Source organism: Hippopotamus amphibius, chromosome 1, assembly GCF_030028045.1.
Source record: "Hippopotamus amphibius kiboko isolate mHipAmp2 chromosome 1, mHipAmp2.hap2, whole genome shotgun sequence".
Lineage (NCBI taxonomy): Eukaryota > Metazoa > Chordata > Mammalia > Artiodactyla > Hippopotamidae > Hippopotamus > Hippopotamus amphibius.
Window position 1 is genome coordinate 148,959,023 of NC_080186.1, and position 20,625 is coordinate 148,979,647.

General features: G+C 44.1%; 1 protein-coding gene across 4 annotated transcripts in view; it reads right to left on the reverse strand.

Moving 5' to 3' along the window:
• GRIA1 (glutamate ionotropic receptor AMPA type subunit 1) overlaps positions 1–20,625 on the reverse strand; it is a 303,977-nt gene that overhangs the window by 29,224 nt on the left and 254,128 nt on the right. For all 4 annotated transcript variants that reach the window (XM_057730393.1, XM_057730417.1, XM_057730408.1 and 1 more), the window contains 2 exons: positions 13,632–13,830; positions 8,017–8,264 (listed from right to left, as the gene is read on the reverse strand). In XM_057730393.1, the coding sequence (XP_057586376.1) occupies positions 8,017–8,264; positions 13,632–13,830 (447 nt within the window). The remainder of the gene's footprint in view (positions 1–8,016; positions 8,265–13,631; positions 13,831–20,625) is intronic.

A 20,625-nucleotide genomic window follows, 5' to 3' on the forward strand; every position in this document is an offset into this window, starting at 1 on the left:
AAAAAAAAAAAGAAGGAAAATCTAGCTCTCCAGTCTCCATGCCAGGACACCCTGAGTGAGTCCCATAACCTCTCACTGCCTCAGTTTCCCGAATTTTATGAAAACAATATTACCTTCCCAGGGTCATTGTTAGGATTACATAAGCTAGTGAGCATCGCATACTTCAGAGAAGTGCCTGGGATGAGTCAGTGCTTGAGAAATGTTAACAATAGGTCTTAGCATCATCACTGAAAGGCTAAATCAACCCCCCACACCCCCACCCTCCACCTGGGCTTGTGCACTGGTCTACTGCGCCAGTCTCCTAGCAGGCTTTCTCGGTACTCTCTCTGATCCATCCCACGTGTCCTGACCCGAGAAGCTTCTGTATTGATGAGCACTCCTCTGGCAAACCTCCAGTCTCTATTCAACCACTCACATACACATACACACACACACACACACACACACACACACATACATACACACACACACTTTCTCTTTCTGCTTCCCTCTTTGTCCCTCCCTTCTTTTTTTCTCTCTCCCTTTTTATCTGCCGATTCCCTCTCTTCCTTTCTGTCCAGCTCTTCTGAGGATATAGGCGAATCCAGCCTCTCTGCTTGGAGACCTTTGTCTCTGATCAGACCAGACCTGGGTCACAGAGTTCAGGGGGTTACCATGACAACAAGCATCCCTGGTTACCCATCAGGAGGCAAGGACCAATTGAAAGGGACTGTCACTTCCCTGGGACATATTGCATTTATTCTCAGCAGCGGGCCCTGCACCAGTACCATACTACGGGAAGAGGGTAGGAGGGAGAGAAAGAAATATTAGGGTTTTATTTTTTTTAGTGTGTTCTCTGTGGGGGAGGACCACAAATTGTTCTGAGAGAGAGACATTTTATTTCTAATGCAGCCAGTGTTGGGGGCTGAGGGTGGGGCTCATGTGTTTCTGATGAACACGGTTGGTTTCACAAAGAAGAAAAAAATTAGTTATTTGGCTCAAAAAGGACTTTTTGGTGGGTCTAATGGGAGGAGGATAGAGGTGGAGAATTAACATTAATGAGTACCCTCTGTGACAAGCACTTTATGTTATTTCATCAAAACTCAGAACCACTGCAGTGAATTGTTATTACTCCAGTTTTACAGAAGAGAAAACAGAGGCTCATAAAGTTATAGTGACTCACCAAGCTAGGTCAAACTGCTGGTAAAGTAATGGCCCTTGACCTTGAACTGAGGTTGTTTGACTCCAAGGATCATGGTTTTGACACTTTTCAATGCAGTTTCCCTGTCATTCTCCCATCATATTAATCTTTCTTTTCTTTCCAAGCCACTGCTTCCTCAGAAAACACATACACCTCTCTTTCCCGACCTCTAAACTTGTCTCCCAAACTGAACTGCTGTCCACCTGTAACAGAATTACCTGGGGGACTTGTGGAAATCACACATTTTTGGACCCTACATGAACCTGCAGAATCAGGAATTAAAGCCTAGAATGGGGTATTTTAAACCGCTTCCCTGGAAGATTTGAATGCACACTGAAGTCGGGATATGGTTCTTTTATGGCAATAGATTCAACACCACCAAAACAGCACTTGCTTATTTCCCAGTTACATTCTGGGTCAGGGTGATTCCCTAAAAGCAGAAAACTCTTCCCAATGGCCTTGAAGGTACTATCATGTCACGTGGTCCCAGTGTGGAGGTAGGCAGCTAGGAAACCCTCAATCCCTGGAAGTGAGACCACACCCATAAAACCTTGTGACATTTCTTCCTAAATCGTGGCCTTAACCTCCCTCCTTTTTTTTAGTCGGATGCCAATACAGACAAGTAGTTCTTAGGAGATATTTTCCAGCCTAGGGTTGTGTGAAGGGAGAAAAATATATTCAGTAGGAATGCTATTGAGACTAAAATGTTGATGAGCAATCTTGAGCTTATGTCCGATTAAAAAATAAAACAGATATAGACAAGCTACAGTGCAGTAGGAGGAAAGGAAAGGTAATTGACAGCCCCTATCATTCTTGCTCATGTGCTAGGAATTCTGTACCTCTCCCAGTACACCTTTCTCAATCTTCTAGGTGTCTCAGAAGTGAAATTGAGGTGGGAGCGATAATTCTGTTTGGGAGATAAACCCCATATCTGCCCGTTTTCTGTCTTTGCCAGAATCACTTTGTACCTTGTTAGTCCTGAAGCAGGAGCACAGATGTCCCAGAAAACTCCTGTTAACAGACTTCTTTCCCAAACTACCACGTCTTAAAGTAAAGGCTATGACTGATGACAAACAGAGCCACTTCTTCCATCTGTCCCCATCTCATTAGGATCTTAACCACATTCATTATCTCCTACCAAAAAGACCACAGCGGCATTCTAAATGACCTTCCTGCCTGTGAGCCTCCTCTCTTTGGTTCTTGTTGCAAACCACTGCCAGCATCATCTTCGGGAGTCTGTCTGATTCTGGTCCCCCCATCCGTTGCCTTCAATGGCCCCTACTGACATCAGATAAAAAATACAGAGACCTTTGAGATCCTTTGCACTGTGACCACAGCCAGTCTCTCTTGTTATTAATGCATTCGCTAGTTAAAGTGGATTCTTGTTCCTGAACACAAGCCCTATGTTTTCCCACTGCTGAGTTTGCTGTGACTCTGTCCCCTCCATCTGGAGTCCCCTCTCCTCGCTTCTCAACTATCACAATGTCTTCAGGGCCTATCTTGGATGTTACCTTGGCCTTGAAAGCTTTGGAAATCCTCCCGTTCAAATGTGGACTCTCCTGCTCCTGAATGTCTGACTCTCTCAGGGCATTGAGTAGAAAAACAAGTATCTATGTGATCCTGCTCAGGAGCTGGGCTTGACTGTGCATCACTGAGAGGCTGGGAATGCTTCTCTCTCACCACTGCTCCCCGAAGTGCAGCACACAGTTCTTTGTGTGGAGAAGATACGTAAAGGAATCTGTGAAGCTGCGTGGAAAGCACAGGGAGTGGGTCTTAGACCCTCACCCACCACGCTGTAGGAGGAAGCTGCACTGTGCTCCTGCCACCTTGGCCCACACGTCCGGCACGGACAAGACACGTGACAGGACATAGACACGTCATGATCACCGGGACCAGAGAAGACTCCGTGGAACCACAGTCACAGTTAAAGACCAGACTTTGACCAATGTCCCGATTAGGGTATATCTCTTAGCAAATCCATTAAACGCCCGCTAGATTGTTTGTGAAACAGTGTCATTAGTTGAGATTATAACTCAGGCCCATCTGGTGTGGATTCCTTCTTGCATTGGTAAAACAGGGGCTGTGCTCCCTTAGTTAGGAAATTCGAACACATTGTCTCTAACTGAAGGGAGTATTCATCATAATAAAGAGACTTCAGTTCAGACCAGCAGATACACTGAGTTGGCAACAGAAGGGCCAATAGATCACAATTAGTGGATTTACCAATTACCTTTCCCTAGTGACCGGCATTGGCTGTGTAGGTCTTTATCCACAACCTCAGGGCTTTGGAAACATAACTCAGCCCCTCACCCAATCCCAAGCATGCAGTGACAGCCAACAAACAGCATCTGTTTCAAAGAAACACCACCTGTCTAAATGGAAAATCAAGCACTGAACCACCTCGCTTCCTGAGTATTTGTTTCTAGAGCAGAAGAGACAAACACACCACTCTGTCACTGACACAGCCTTTTAATGCTCTGGAGGGACACGTCTGGCCTCTGCCAAGTAGACTTGGCAAGTTTTAGAGGAACATTTGGGCCTTCGATGTCAGTTCTCTGACCTTCTGGGGCAGAGCTGGGTGATCTGCCTTGGAGGAACCGGCAGCTTTTTCTAGGCAAGCTGGAAGGGAGCGAATGCCCGACAGGTGTGGTCAGGTCTGGCTTTATGGGCAGCAAATAGTGGAGGGGAGCCGGGGAGGTCCTTTTTGGCTGTGGGCACTGGCCCACTATGTCTGGAGCACATCTGCCTGTGAGGGCTGCAAAAGAGAAGTTTGCAAGTTTGTAGTGAAAACACTCCTAAAGAGTCTGCAGCTTTGTGAATGGTTAGACAGTCTTTAAAAAGGTGTTTTCTATGATTCTGAGTAATTTGAAGACAACATGGATTTCCTCTGCCATGTCATCTTTAAGCATATTTAAGCCCTCTTTCAGTGGGGACCAGAAGTATCATGTAATACCCCTTTACTCTTCTCCTCACTTTCCACCTCTGTCATGCAGAATGGTTTGCTGGGATCAGGTTGGTGAATGTGAGACTGTTGCAGCAGGCACGTGTGTCTGTGGCATTTGGTTTGCCATGACTCTGGTATTCAACCACGACTTGGGGAGTGGCCATCATTAGGGGCATGTGAGGCAGAGAAAGGAAGGAAACCTGGCTGGACTGTGTGTGCCTATGTGGTTACTTATATTTTCTGTACCTGTTTTGCAATGGTATGTTTCACGGGACGTCTACGCTACTGGTTGCTAGAATGATTCCTTTCATTGCAGAGAGGAGAAGTAGAATTCCATAAAGGGAAGAGGGACTTTCTCAGGCCAGAAACTCAAGGCTCTCTTAGAATGAGTGTTGCTCTTCTGTTCTTGAGTCAGGAAGCCCCATGGCTATCATAAAGGTGGCCAATGGAGAGAAAGGAGCACTGGGAGAGAGCTGGGGGCCTGCATTTAGGTACTCTTCACTTGCACATCCACCATCAGTGATCTTATTTGGAAGATGTTCCTTTTCATTTCTCTTTCCCTTTCTCTTTCTTTCTCAAAATCAATAAATGACTTGTTATGTTTTACAGAAATGTAAGCAATAGAATTAGGTATTTATTTGTTATAGAACTATTTTCAATATTTACCCCAGAAAGACTTTCTGGGCATGCAAAACCTATAAAGGCAGTGTTACTGCTCAAAGAAGTGGTGCATTAAAGTGAGAATTCACTGTCACCTTTTTGCCTTCAGAGTGGTGAGTGGATGCTCTGGGCTCCAAAAGTCTGCTTTTTAATTTTTGAGTTGATGGTGATTGTTTGACCCATGTAAATAGGTATAGGGAAGCTGGCGTAAGTTGTCTCCTGCCTTTAACGGTGCTGTCAATCATAAAGCCCAGCGCAGTGTTAGAGTGAGTACAACCACGGGCTCTGGAGTCACACTGCCGGGGCTTGAAATCTGGCTCCTTTATTAGCTGTGTCAACCTGGTCAAGTAACTTAATTCTGCGCCACTGTTTCCTCATCTGTAAAGTGGGGATAATGGTACTTCACAGGGAAATTAAGAGGATAATGTGAGATAATGCACTAGCACAGTGTGTGGCATGTGGTAGGCAGTCACTCAGTGGCAGCTTTTATTACAGTAGAAAGTCATTTCAGTGCCAGATGACCTGAGATTCACGTACATGTTACTGAGTTTGTTGCCATGTTCCAGGCACCCATGTGTGGGATGGGGTGGTAGAGATAGTGTACAGAGTGGGCAAATCGTGTCACCTTCTATACCATTTTTTTTCAGTTTTGCATCGAAATATTTAGATCAAATGATGTCCCTGACTCATAAAGCCTTCAGTAAATTGTAATAGTTGCAGCATCATTGGTGTTCCTGGACCTATAAGAACTCATTGTCTACTTTGGGCCTTTCTAGGGTGGTGTTCTTTAAGTATGTAAAAGTCTCTTTCCTTCCCAAGCACTATCCTTTAGATCCCCTTTGAAATTTGTCTAAACTTGTAAAAAGAGTTTTTAAAGTTCTTCTAGACAAAAATGCGTGATTAATAAACACCAGGGCATTTGTTTCCCTTCATTAGGTCACTTTCAATTATTTTTACGCTCCTACAGATATCTTTACTTCCTGATAATTACTTACAATTCTTCAGTGTATTTTCATTGCTCTTCAAATAAGGACAAAAATCCTTTACGAACTCTGTCTGCACTTCATCATTCTCCAATCTTAGCTTAACCCTTTCTCCTCTTTATTACCCGTGTTCCAGGAGCACTGAGCTTCTTTTAGTTTATCAACTGAACCATGCTTTCTTGCCTCAGAGTCTCTGCACATGCTGTTCCCTCTGCCTGGACTATTCTTCTCTTCCTTTCCCCTCATTATACTTAGTTAACTCCTGTTAATCTGTCATATTTCAGCTTGAAAAAAAGCATCCTTGGAAAAGTCTACTCAGGCACATCCCACCTGTCTTGAACACCAGTTGGACCTTTTTATCTCTGGGTGTATTTGAGATCTTCTCTGTGTCTTTATTGTTCTGCAGTTTCAATTGACTCAGCTGCTGATTTTCATCTATTTATCCTGCTTGGGACTCACGATTTCTGAATATTTGAGTATTTATGGTTTCCATAAATTCGGGAAAATTCCCTTCAAATATTATGTCGAATTCACTCTCTTGTCTCCATAGGGAACTTAAAGAAGATGCATCTGGCATTTTTTCTCTCTTGTCTCTTAGCCTCTTTGTTATATTTTCTATCTTTTTATCTCTCTGTGTGATATTCTAGGGAATCTTCCCCTATTTTTTTCCAGTGCACTAATTTTCTCTTCAACTCTGTCTAATTTGCTGTTTAACTCTTCCACTGAGATTTTATATTAATGACTACATTTTTTTTTATTTCTGTAAATCCTAATTGGCACTTTTCTAAATATGTATGGTCTTTTATGATAGTGTCTTTTTCTTTGAAAAGTATTTTTGATTACTTTTATGTTTTTACTTGTACTTCTGATTTTTGCTCATGTATATTGTCACATAATGTATAATTTTGCCCTGCTTAGGGCAGCCCCATAATAATTAGTTTATGCTTTTTACTATGGTTTTAGTTTCCTTTTTCCTTTTTGTCCTAGAGATTACTTAACTTGCATTTAAAAGGCTATGTGTTATATCTTTCTCCAGTGTACCTAGGTGTTTTATACTGGGAGCAGGTGTCCTCTAGATCCCCTTTTATACACTATCATAATTGTCATGAGCCATTAAACAATAATCTGTTTAATATCTTTCTTCCCTGCAAGAATGTAGTTCCATGGGGACAGGGACTATGTCTGTCTTATCCCCAAGTTGTAGCTGCAGCTCCCAGCCTAGTGCCTAGAATGTTGTAAGGATTAATATTATTGAAATTAATGAATGAAGTGGAGGCAGAGGTGGCTCTGAATATCATGTCAAGACGGGTTAGGAGCCTCTCTCCAACTTTTTACAAACTTTTAAAACACTCTCATATTTTCTTAAATGCTACCCTTCCCTAAAATGATTTAATCTCTCTGTAATTGACATAATGTCTTGCAGGTGACTTCACACTGTACTGCTTTCAGTTACCTTCTGTATAGATTATCCCATTTGAACTTAAAACCACTTTGGACCTAGGAAAGGATGAGACGATTATCCTCTCTTTATAGATGAGGATACTGAAGGTCGGGGTGATGTTATGTCTCACCTTTTGTAAGACAGTCAGTAGTAAATCCCAGAGTTAGATCTAGGTCTTTTGACTTTAATTCTCCAGGACTCTGCCTTAGCTGTTTGGAATGCATACCAGAGCTTCCTTATGTGAAAATAAAGTCCACTTTGCTTCTTTACTGAACTACCTGTTTCTTGCTAAAGAAATCAGCACCTAGGAAAGAATGGGTGCTGCCTTTTCTTCAGTGTTGTTTTCATTTCCACAGCTAGAATCTCAGGACTCGACTTGATTTTTCATTTGGACCATGTGCTTGTTTCTTTGGAGACAAACATTACAAACCACCTTCTGTCAAAGAATCCAGGTTGCTGGAGAACCCTGTTTGTGGCCTAGTTGGATGTGGAGGTGTCTGGTAAAGGATGGTGTGTTACAGATCACACAACAGAAACACAAGGTTCATCAATGTTTAACACTTGGAGGGGCGTGGGGAGGGAACACATGGGCAGCGACAGTCAGAGCAAGCTGAGGCCCCCAGGTCAATTTCCAACCTCAGGGCTGAAGATCTCGGGTGGCTGGAATCTCCCAGGCCCACAGGTATCCAAGAAGGACCTCTTGACAGCTCCCATTGTGGCACTGGAGCCATGTGGCAGACACAGCAGCTTCCTTCCTGAGGTAGGGAGGGGAGAGGGAGTACCAAGGAAGCAAATCTTGGCTACTTACCTCAGGGCGGACCCCTTGGGTGTCGCAATGCCATAGCCTTTGGAATCCAAGTTACCTCCCACCTTCATGGTGTCACAGGGTTTCCGCTGCTCAATGTACTCATTCATGGTGGACTCTAGAAGGTAGGCATATTTGCCTTTGGATTTCCTTACTCGGATCATCCCCTCCTCCGTGGTCCGCACAAACACAGATGGTTCTGCTGACTTCATGTATGTCCACATCTTCTCAAACACGGCGATTTTAGACCTCTGACGGGGGACAGGAACAAGGCTGGAATTAAGTGCTGCCTGCAGTTGGCATGGAGGTCGGCACACACACACTAATGAAGAGCTGACTGTGGCTTGATCACACATTCATGAGTGAGATTAGCTCAGGAAGAAACAAATTATGAGTGATTGCAAAATAAGAGGCTCTAATTAGTACCAGTAGGCTCCAAAGTACAAATATCTTGCAAATACAGAATGAATAGGATAACTCAGAATCTTTTAATTACTTCCAAGGAGTTATATTCCTCTTAAATATGGGGAGAGTTAAGAACCTGGGGCCCCCTCTGACTTTTCAAGACATCAGAGGACCTGTTACTCAATAAGGCTGTATTTACTCAGCCCCGAAGAAGTGGAGAGCCGACTATAGGTGGAATCTGATTTCAACATTAAAGGCCACACTAAAGAATTTCTAATAGATCATAGGTGCCAAGTTCCAGTCATCCCACATTGCAGGACTGGCCCTCAGAATGCAAACTGTTGTCTGATAAAGTTAATACCTTGGGACTTAATATCGTATTCTGCTTACATTTCAGAAGTCTACGTCCAGCCAAGCTGCTTTCTTCGTTTTCTCCTGAACTCATTTTGGGTGTTCCTTCCTTTGTGACTTTGCCTCATTTGTTCATTCCCCTGCATGTGCTGGTTCTCTCCAGCCGCATCCTACTCATCAGCTCACAGATCAGAACAAATTCCATGTATTCTGAAACTATCTCGGTTCCAAGGACAATAATTTTCAAACTCGAGCGGGCACCAGAATCGTGTATGGAGATGGTAAACATGCAAACCCCCGGCTCTAAACCTAGAGATTCTGATTCAGCAGGTGTGGGGTGGAGCCTAGAATAAATCTTTTAAAGAAGTTCCCTAGGTGATTCATCTGTATGGCCTGTGTAGCCCTCACTTTAGAAGGAATATTGTGAGGATTGATATACCTCTAGGACATATTATCCAGGCACTCACTGGATGTCCAGGCTAGATTTTAGGATTGAGAGCCATTCATACTTGGGCTTAGGTCTCAAGTTTGTGGACGCTACCTGAGGGTAGGGGATGTCTTCCCCTCTATGGGTCCTTCACAGAGTCCAGCTTTGCATCTAGGAGGCTCTTAGAGCCCACAATCCAGGACCACCAATCAACCCTCTCATCTGAGATGCTCTTCCTAAAAAGCATCATTTCTCCAACAGGTAGATGTATTTTAGAGCTACTGGTGTCTGGCTTTTGAAAATGCTTTGTAGGTGGACAAGTGTTAAACACATACAAGGGACTATTTTTTAAAATACTTTTACTACTAGAGTGAGGCAACCTATGTAATCTAGTGGTTGATACATAGGTTACAGATTTCTTTAGTATAAAATCATTATACATGGAATATGTCATTATTCTTTGCAGACAATATCAGGTTTATTTTCTTGTTATCAACGAGTGTTGGCAAAATATTGATATGCAGTTAGGTTGTTGTTTGAGCCAACTGACCTATAAAGATATTTGGACCCAGGGAAATTCTAGGTCTCAAGGAAAAATGAATGGAGATAGTTACTGAGAATGTCAGGGAAGCATTTGGTAGAGTGAATTGTAAGATAGTCTGTAATTAGATAAACTAGATGATTTGTTTCACTAGACGGTTTACAATCTGGAAAGGACACTGGCCTGGGGGTGAGGAGCCCTGGGTGCTAGCCTTGGTTCTATTGCTAACCTTCCCTATTTGTTCTATAAGGAGTTTGGACATGGTAACTATTAAGTTCCTTGCTAGCTTGAAATACTTGATTCTTTACATGAAGATTCATCATTTGAGCAACAATGTCCAGGTGAGGGAAAAAAAAGAAGAAAAAGGAGGGAGGACTTCAAAGTTAGGCAAAGAAATATCCAGGACCAATCATAGCATCTACAATGTATTGAATATTCTCTCATAGGAAACTGGGAGATAGATAAATTCAGCTGTGACCAGGTTTGCAGATCATCTTCCAGGCACAAAACCAACAAGACACACAGCAGGGCAATTGTAAGATGCAATTTGACCTGACAGGATGGTCACAGCGGGGAACTGGGCTGCTGACAGGCAGAGCTGCAGAGTGCTCTGGGCAACAGTATGTAGCAAATTAATATGTCCCCTCAGCCTCACCCCAGTGCCCCCAATGCCAATGCTGCACTCACAGTCGCTCAGAGCTAACTATCAGGAAAATCTCATCTCCAGGAATGCGAAGGCAGCGTGAGTGGCAGGGAGGACTGGAAACAGGCTTGGAGTATTTGTTCTTGGATCTCTCCTATCATCCGCAGCTCCCACGGCCCTTTACACATCTTAATTACACTGTCGATGGAGGATGAAGTGACTGTGGGTTTGGGCTGCCAAGAAGCTCTGGGCTTCCGTGGGGACGAGAGGACAGATTGTTCAGAGACTGGGGTAGAAGAATTCTTGTCACACTGTTCCCTCCTTCTGCCTTATGGGGGTTCCAGGTGACCTTGTCTCCCCACCCACCAAGGTCCTGGTGGGATAATTCTCAAGATCAGTGTCGCAGAGATGGGAGGGCTCACGGGACATTGTGTCAGTAGCGTTCTTTTTTTACAGGTAAAGAAACTGAGGCCCACGGAGTGCCAGTAAACTGTCCAATGTCATGTCGTTTGTTAGTGGCAGAGCCAGGAGGGGTAAATCCCCATTTCCTGATTGCACCGCTGGTACCTTTACACTGCAACTAGCTGTCTCCCTCCTTTTGTGCTTCATGTTTTACTGGCTGTGGGACTCTGGGCAAGTAACATAACCTCTCTGAGCCTCAGTATTTCTCTCCTGACAATGGTGATAATCGTACTCACTGCGCAGTGTTGCCATGGAGATTATACGAGAATATAACACTTTAAAGAGGTAAAGTGCATAACCCAATGCCTGGCACATAGTAGGTGTTCCATAAGTGGCGCAATTACTATGAATAATTATGCCCTTTCTTCTGGTTTGACTTTAGGGTAGAAACGCCCAGTACAAGTTTGGCTTAGTACCAGTCTCCCTTCCTATATACGTGGCAGATGTTGATAGCAATTAAAGAATTCTTCCATACTGATCCCCAGGTGACCTCAGAATCCCTCTCAACATAGAACTCCAGGCAAGCACGCCCGATCAATCAGAGCTAGCACGTGAACTATTGATGCAACCTATTCGCCTGGTCGAAGGCAGTAAGGCTGGTTAGGGCACAGAGCTTGTAGCGTATGCGCTGCCTTTGTTCTGGGTGCCTAGCATAGTGCTCTGGACAAGAGCCTAACCTCTCAATTGCTACAGTTATTAACAGAGAAGGTGGGAGTCTTAAGTCCCAGCTGTGCCTCTGAATTAGCTAGGACATGCACATTTTCTTCTTTGGACCTTACTTTCTCCAACTATAAGAGTGGAGGGTTAAACTGGATTTGTCTATGGGCCCATCTAGTAACTTGAGCTATCTTTTAAAAAAAAAATTAATAATGACACCACTGATAAGGGCAGTGTGGTTCAGTGGCAAGAATATTTGGGTTTGAATGAGGAAATTCAGATTTTGTACCTATCCCAGACACTTGCATCATGAATTCCCTGCCTCTCAAATTCTTATCCACAGTGTGGACACACAATCCCTATTCTGCCTTAGGTCATGGTGAAACATAAAAGAGACCATGGATGGGAAGGGGCTTTGGGGGCTGTGATATGCTGATATACTGGGAAGAAGAGCATGGGTTTATAATGAGTGGGCAGATTGGGTGGTTCCCTACTGTATCAGCAGGGCTGGCTTTATGGACACATGTCAGGCATCTCCTTCACACTTTGGTTGCAGGCTAAAGATATCAGAGAATTGTAACGAGATTACAAGTGGTTTTTCTACTAACTGGTTGGGTAAGCCTAAGCAAGTCATGTCTTTTTCTAAAATGACAGACTCTGACCAAGTGACCCCTTAGTGACCTTCTTGCTCCAATATGTTGAAAATGAATGATTTTAGCCTTGGAGCTAGGACTTTGGTCCCTCTTCTGCCTGTCACACAGAACGCAGAGCCCATGATGGAGAATCTGAGCACAGCACCCGCGGGTTCCCCCAGAGTCTGGGGTTTGCTCCATGCAGTTGCAGTGAGAACCCAGTGGGTCCGCGTAGGGTCCCCACCGTCTTGCCAGAGGCAGTGCAGAGGCTTGCACTGTCTTCTCTTTCTGCTCCTCATTAGCTGTGTGACCTTGGACAATTACTTTTGCCTCTCTGAGCTTCCTTTATAAAATGGGGACAGCAAATCCCTAGCTTGACTCTAAGGAGAGGATGAAAGAAGTCATGTAACGTGTGCTGCTTAGCACAGGACCCAGTTCATAGTATGTGCTAAGGAAGTGGTAGTGGTTGTTTATTATTTTTATTTGATTAACATATGGTAGCTCCCTGGGCTATCTGTTCAGCTCCCAGGATGAACCTATCCGAAGTCAAGGGCATCTTGACTACAGGTTTGCCTGCTTTTGGGCATTTGTTCAAGTTGTTCCTTTTGCCTAGAAGGTAATTAGCCTACCCAGACCTAGCTTGGTTTCATCATGATATCTAGAGATGTGTACAGGTCTATGCTTTGTGGCCATAATCCCCACCCCTCCTTCAAGATGGTTCTCAATTGCCTACCCTCCCCTGGAGCCCTGATGGGAAATGGAGCCCCCGTTCATTGTTCTTTGTTTCCTTGTATTTTAGATGTCTTATCTCTGTTAATCTCATAATGACTCTTGGAGGTAGACATTATTTTCCTCATTTTATAAATGGGGAAATGGTGTCAAAGAGGTGAAGTGCCATGGAACAAGTAAAGGATGGAGCCCGTTTCTGGGCCTCGATGTGGCCGACCGTAAGGCTTGTGTTCCTAAGCACTCTGCTCCGCTGTCTTCGCTCACTGCCTCCAGCTACAAGGCATCTCCTCTACCTCCATCCCCACTTCTCAGTTTTTTATCTCTTCTGGCACTAATTCATAGACCGCCTCTTCCAGTCATTATTTCCCATATGACATCTCCGTATTCATCAAAGTCCCAAGAAGAGGACACAAAGGGCCTCATGTTGGGAACTTGTCCCTTGCTGTTCCTAATCAGTTACTAAGAAGGCTGAAGGTGCTTGTGGGAGCAGGAGGGGAATTGTATGTCATATCCTTTGCAGTTCTCAGAGAACTTGGCACAGACTGGTGTATATAAGGGGTCTAATTCACTGCAAGGGCTTTGAAGTTTCCACAAATGCAGAAACGGAGGTTTCTTGGGGATCTATAGAAAGCCGAGCAAGCCTTGAGTTTCCCTGATCTACACGCAGCTAAGCAGTTGCCTGTGATCTCATGCTCTCTAATGAGAAGAATATTTTAATGACAGTCGTGGTTCCCTCTTGTGGAAGTGCCCTGGGACAAGGGATGTCCCTACCCTGAAGAACTCCTTTGTGGATCCCGCTTCCAGGGTCCCGTAAGCGATTTCCGTCTGCTTCGCTAGGTCCTCGGCACTCTCAATGGGAGACACCATCCTCTCCACGGTCAGGAAGGCGGCCAGGTTGGCTGTGTAGGAGGAGATGATGATCAAGGTGAAGAACCACCAGACACCGCCAACGATGCGGCCGGACAGGGACCTGCAGGCCAAAGGGAAGAGGCATCAGAAGCACAGACATCAATTACAGAAGGCTGTGGGGAGGGGCTGAGGGCCAGCCCCAGCCCATCAGCAGAGCTGTCAAGCCCTCTTGCACCCTTCTCTTCTGTCAGCAATGTGTGAGGATCCAAGCGTGAGTCTCCTGTACGTTTTCGTTCCTTATTGTGGATAAGGGGTGAGACAGCCCTGTGGGTACATCTTCACACTCACACTCAAACATACATACACATCGAGACACACGCCAGCAAAGATGCAGGTATGTCAACATGTGCCCGTGAAATTATAAACACCTATAGAACATCCTGTTAAGTGCGGTTACATATGCACCAAGTATATGTGCGTATATATATGAACACAAATGTATTTGCACACATGTTGCACACATTTGATCATGTCCAGAAATGTTTTCAGACTGCCTTCTCGCTATTCCCCTCCTGGCTGGCAAGGGTCACCAAAATGATGGACTAGAAGGAAGGGAAGGGAGAACAAATTGCAAATAAAGGACAACACCAGCACTCCGTCTAGCCACCTTGGGAAATGTCACTGTTGAGTGCAGGCACAGTTTTCCTCCTTATCATAGAGAAAGAGAATTTGGCTGAAATAAAAGAAAAACGATAGTCTGATCTGGGTCAAAATGGCAAATATGAAAATCACACATGAAAAGAGAAATTTATCCTTGATTTTAGAGTCCTGTTCTCCTCTCTTATGCCCAAAACTGTGAAAAGGAACATGACCAGCCAAGAGTTCCACTGTGATTGTCTGGATTTCAAGTCCAAGACTTCCCAAAGATAATACCAGTGATGTAGATGTTATGTGGGGTGATTTTATGTGGTGGCTAGACATGGCATCAAGTCATACTGAATCAGAGAGTGATAAAGTTTTGTGCATTCCACCACTCCTTCTATGCTGCTCAGTTTATTAAGGAAGTGTCATTCTAGAGCTGCTGTGCCCTTAAGCCCTTTGTAATGTGTGTTCTAACAGCCTCAAGCTCAGAGGTGATGATGCTTAACTAGAACCTCATGCTTCACATCCAGAGAAATCACCAATCCAAACCATGTGTTCTACAGATAAAGAATCTCAAGGGTCCCAAATCACACTGACCCACGAGCAACACCCCAGCCTGCTGGCTGGCTAAATTGTTGAGACCTTGTTAACCTTCTCTGTGTTATTCCCATGTTCCTGTCTGTTCCACTTTGTTTCAGTTTCTGGGAGACTCCTTTTCACTCTAGGCAGACAGCACTTACCCCGAAATCCAATGAATACTTGTTATTGCTTGCTATAGGGAAAACACTGTTCCTACATGCTTCACAGGAAGAGGAAAATAAGAGGAGACTTGTTCAAAGGATTAAGAATGTAACAAAACTATGTCCTTTGAAGAACAGTTGCAGGAAGAGGAGAAACTCTACAAGAAGAAAAGACCTGGAGAGATGTGTTCACTGAAGGATTGACGTGAGGCTCGTGTCACATGACCTGATGAAGGTGCATTTGGCAGAAGCTGCAGGAAACAGATGATAGCTAAATAGGAGGAAGATATTTTTGATGGGCAGGGTAGTACAACGATGGCTATCCTGGGGGTGAGAGTGAGTTTCCCTATTTCTGAAGATGTTCAAGTGATAAACTATTTATAGAAATGTCATACTTGGTGCCTACCCTTGGTCCTCCAGGCTAATAAGTGCTGGGGGCACAGCAACAAGCCAGATAGAGGAAGGGCCAAGCATCACGTGCTTCCTCTTACACTTCCTCTTATATTCTCCCATCTCTGAGATTCTGTGATGGGAAATCGTAAGTAAGTAGACCAGGATGCATGGCTTCCATTGGAGAGTCAAGCAAGATGAGATACACAGAGGCAAAGTCATTCTCCCAATGCCCTGGGACTAATACGTATTTGTACTCAAGATCACACCAGTCTTCTGATAACTAGTCCAGTGCTCCATTCATCTTAGGAGGCAGCAGATACAAGTGTCTCCAGGCCCGTGTGAAGATGCTGCTGCTTTTCCAATTCTGGGTGATCACAATGGCATCTGAACTGGACTACTTGCCTCCATCCAACCCCACTACCTCCCATCCTCCCACTCCTCTGCCTAGTCAGTTCTCGACAAGGCAGCCTGCACGATCTTTTGAAAAACATTGATTACATCATGTTTCTTCATTGCTTAAAACCTATCAAAGCCCTCCTCTTACACTTGGAATACAATTCAACTCCTTGGCCTGCTCTCCAGTGCTGTTGCACAACATAGATTCTGTAACTCTAGTCACGCTGGAATTTTTTGATCCTTCTTGCTCAAAAGGCTCTCACCCTTATCATATGCTCCTCTTTCCCGTGATCAATGCTTCAACCCTATTCATCCTTCAGACCTTATCCTAGTCATCGCTCTTTCAGCATTCAGGTGCACGATTCTCAGAGCCCCGCACAACTCACATTGCAGCTGATGTCTGACATCTATTTGTGTGATTGACTGTCAGTTGTACCCCTAGACCACATGCTCTGTGAGAGTAAAGGAGCCTTATAGATCTTTTGTGCCATGTTGAGTCTCCAGCACCCAGTGCACAGCTAGTCTCAATAACAAGTGAACGCACGGATGCCACCTCTTTCAGAACCTGGTGGCTCCATTCCCATTAGATTCTAGAGCCCAGGAACAATTTTCAGGGCCAGGACAATTCTAACCTGCTGTGGTTCAGGATGTCTGGAGTCATGGCCTCAAACTATGTGTTCAGGATGGCGATGTTACCTGAACTGAGAGACCCAGCTAAGGTATCCCAACTTGGGGATCATCTGGTAAAGGCCAAAATAGGCTTCCCAAGAAAAGTCCAAGCCCATGGATCTGTTCCCCCTGTGCTTTAATTAAAATTTATCAGTTGGGTGTTGAGAGAAGCTTGCCCTGTATGGTATTCCCCATATCCCCACCTACTTTATGAAGATAGCAAAGAAAAATTCTGCTTCACAGCCAGATGAACAACTGTCATCATGGAATAACTGGGGGCTGGGGGAAGAGGCTCTTCAAAACGGGACATGATTCCAATGCTTCATTTGTATTCAGTCTGTAATATGGAACTTGAATGTGCGTGAAGCCCCTTCCTTCAGTTCAGACCTGGCACAGGCAAAACTGGGCCTCTACCTAAGAACTCTGTTTTTCCGGCTCCATCCCAGAGGCAGGGAGCTGGAGTTATTAGAAACCAGGACTGGGAATGAGAGTCTTTGCTCTTTTACTGACCAGCCCCATAACCTTGGCAAGCTGCCTGCTCAGCTGGGCCTCAGTTTTCTTCTTCTGTTTGATGGGTGAGGCTAATCCTACTTCATGGTGAGAAACCAAAACTTTCAGAACTAGAAAGACTCTTAGTCCATTCTTTTCCTTTAACGGATATGAGCTATTAGAATTTAAATGGTAGAGGGGAAAGTAATTTGAAAAGTTCTGTTGAAACAGAAGATACTATTTTTATGATGATGATGACTTCCCCAGGGAGCCACAGGGCAAAGTATCACTTTACTTAGTAGGGATGGAACAGCTATAAACTGAACCCCTTGAAGGTCTGCCTAGTCACCTGAATTTTATTAGTCTCGTAACTTGGCATAGCTCTTCCCCAAACTCCCTAGGTGATGGAGGAAACCCTTATGTTCCTCCAAAATTGGCCGCAATTTATGTGGCTTGTTGGACTTTTATCATGCTTGAACTTGATTCATAGCTCTGTGAAGTGAATGGGAGAGGGATGAATGCCCCCATCTGACAGATGAAAGAACTGCAGGTAAGAGACTTGCCCAGGGTCACACAGTGAGGCAATGGCAGACCTAAGACTGCCAGTGGAACGGCGACTTCATATTTCCTGTCCAGCACTCCAGCCACTGCAGAGTACTTCCTCCTTACCCAACTTCTGATTTACTTATAGATGGACATGGACTTTCCCGACCCATGATGGCTCCATGACGTTGGATCACAGCCAACACTCACCTCTCTCCTTTTTTTTTTTGACTTTGGGACTATTTTGATTGATTGATTGATTGAAGTATAGTTGATTTGCAATGTTGTGTTAATTTCTGCTGTACAGCAAAGTGATTCCATTATACATATATATATACATTTTTATATTCTTTTCCATTATGGTTTATCATAGGATACTGAACACAGTTCTCTATGCTATACAGTAGAACCTTGTTGTTTATCCATTCTATGTATAATAGCTTACATATGCTAACTGCAACCTCCCACCCCATCTCTCCCCGAACCCCTTCCCCTTGACAATCACCAGTCTATTCTCTATATCCATGAGTCTTTCTGTTTCACAGATAAGTTCATTTGTGTCATATTTTAGATTCCACATATAAGTGATATCATATGGTATTTGTCTTTCTCTGTCTGACTTATCACTTAGCATGATAATCTCTAGGTCCTTCCATGTTGCTGCAAACGGCATTATTTTGTTCTTTTTTATGGCTAAGTAATGTTCCATTGTATAAACGTACCACATCTTCTTTATCCATTCATCTGTTGATAGACATTTAGCTTGTTTCTGTGTCTTGGCTATTGTGAATAGTGCTGCTGTGAACACTGGGGTGCATGTATCTCTTTGAATTAGAGTTTTCTCTGGATATATGCCTGGGTACATTCACCTCTTGTAATGCTCACTGGAACCTATGGGATCCACACAAAACAGTCTGGCCATCAATATCTCCACAAAAGTAGAAAACTGTTTGCATTCGTTTTTTTATTGCTGAATAACAAATTGCCACAAGTTTAGTGGCTTCTAACAACACTCATTCATTATCTCCTAGTTCTGTAGGTCAGAAGTCTGGGTGAGGGTGTCTAGATTCTCCACTCAGGGTCTCACCAGGCTGAAATCAAGGTGTTGGCTGGGGCTATGGTTCTCATTTGGAGCTCAGGGTCTTCTTTCAGGCTCACAGGTTGTTTGCAGAGTTCATCTCCTTGTGGTTGTGGGAACGAGGTCATCTTTTCTTTGTGGGCTGTCAGCCATGAGCTGGTCTCAGCTCCCAGAAGCTGCCCGCATCCCCCATTTTGTGCCCCCTCCACCTTCAAGCCAGTGAGACTGTGGCAAATCCCTCTCATTCTTTGAATTTTTCTGACTTCCGCTAGCTGGAGAAAATGCTCTGCTTTTAAAGGGCTCATCAGATTGGGTGATGTCCACCTGGATAACCTTAAAGTAAATTGGTTTGGGACTTTAATTACATCTGTAAAATCTCTTTGCAGGATTACCTAGGTTAGTGTCTGGATTACCAAGAGACAGGAATCTTTAGAATTGCACATACCATACTGATTATTCATTCATTTTATAAGCATTGCTTGTATGGCAGGCACTATTGGGCATGGGGGGAGATAAAAGTGAATACACCACAGCCTTTCCCTTCCAGGGAGAAAATGGGAAGGCAGTGGGCAAACATGGGCTTTGGCGATCAGACACCCTGATTCTCTGTAAAGTGCTGTGTCTGGAGTGTAACAGTCACTCAGTATAGCCATCATCACCATGTTGTACACATATCATCAACTGTCCTTCTAGCATTATCTTAATTATGTGATAAGAAAGCAGCACTAAGGGAACACGGAAGGGCTTGCTAATTACTCTGTTGGCAGAGGTCAGGAAATGTTAACAGAAGAGGAGAAACTTGTGGTAGGTTTTTTTTTTTTTAAGCTTTGTGCTAGGTTTTGAAGTATGAGTAGGAGACTGCCAAATAGAATAGGTTCAGGGGTGGGAGGAGGCAAGATAGAAATAAAAAGGAGAAGGTGAGGGGGATATCACCTCCTCTGTAAACTTGCCTGCCTTTGCCAGCAGAGCACTGAATAGCCCCTTCTGTGTTCCGTTATACCATAATCATTCTGCTCTTAGAATTCTAACCACACAGGTCTGATGATTTAAGATGTCACTATGATTATCTATGGTATTTATTGACATTGATGGTGATGGGTTGAACTAAAATGGAGCCCACAGAAATTGAGAGAAGCAGGCTGACTAAAGAGGAGAAGGCATCAAAGCAATAGGACTTGGTCATCCACGGGGGCACAGGCAGTGGGAGAGGGAAATGCTCAAACGCCAGTCCACGCCCACTGGGTGAACACATCCTGATGCAGCTTCGGGAGCCAGATGCTGGCTGCTAGATGCTGGTCTCTTCTGGTAAATGTTGTTTTTTCCTTCAGTTAATGAGACACTAAGCATATCATTAAATGCATAACTTGATGCTAATGGAAGATAGTAAGGATCTGATTGGACAATCTTTTGGGTTCTGATAGTTAGCATTTCCTCTCCCGGTCATGGATTTAGATTCACCATAGGCCTTTAAATGTGTACTTCTAATCTCACAGCTTGGATCTGTTTTTCTAGATGAGGGGTTGGCAATTTTTTTCTGTAAAAGGCCGGGTAGTAAATATTTCAAGCTTTGCGGGCCTTATAGTCTCTTGTACTCCTTGTCTCTGCTGCTGTAGTGTGAAAGCAGCCACAGACAGTATATACACAAGTGCACATGGCTGGGTTCTAATACAACTTGCATCACAAAACCAGACAGCAGGCTGGATGTAGTCTGTGGCCTGTAGTTTACTGACTCCTGCCCTCAATCCTACTATGAATCTCAGAGACCTTTGATTGAAGCGAATACGCGACTTAGACTTTCTTTTTTTTATCAGCTATCCAGTTATTAGTACCTTTCCACAAACACCCAGATCAAGTATTGGAATGGCTCATCTGCCAGTTACTTTAGTGCTATCCTCAGGGAGAAAGGAGAAGGCATTGGTTAAGACAATGGGCTCAGGGGCCAGACAAGACGGGATAGAGTCCTCCC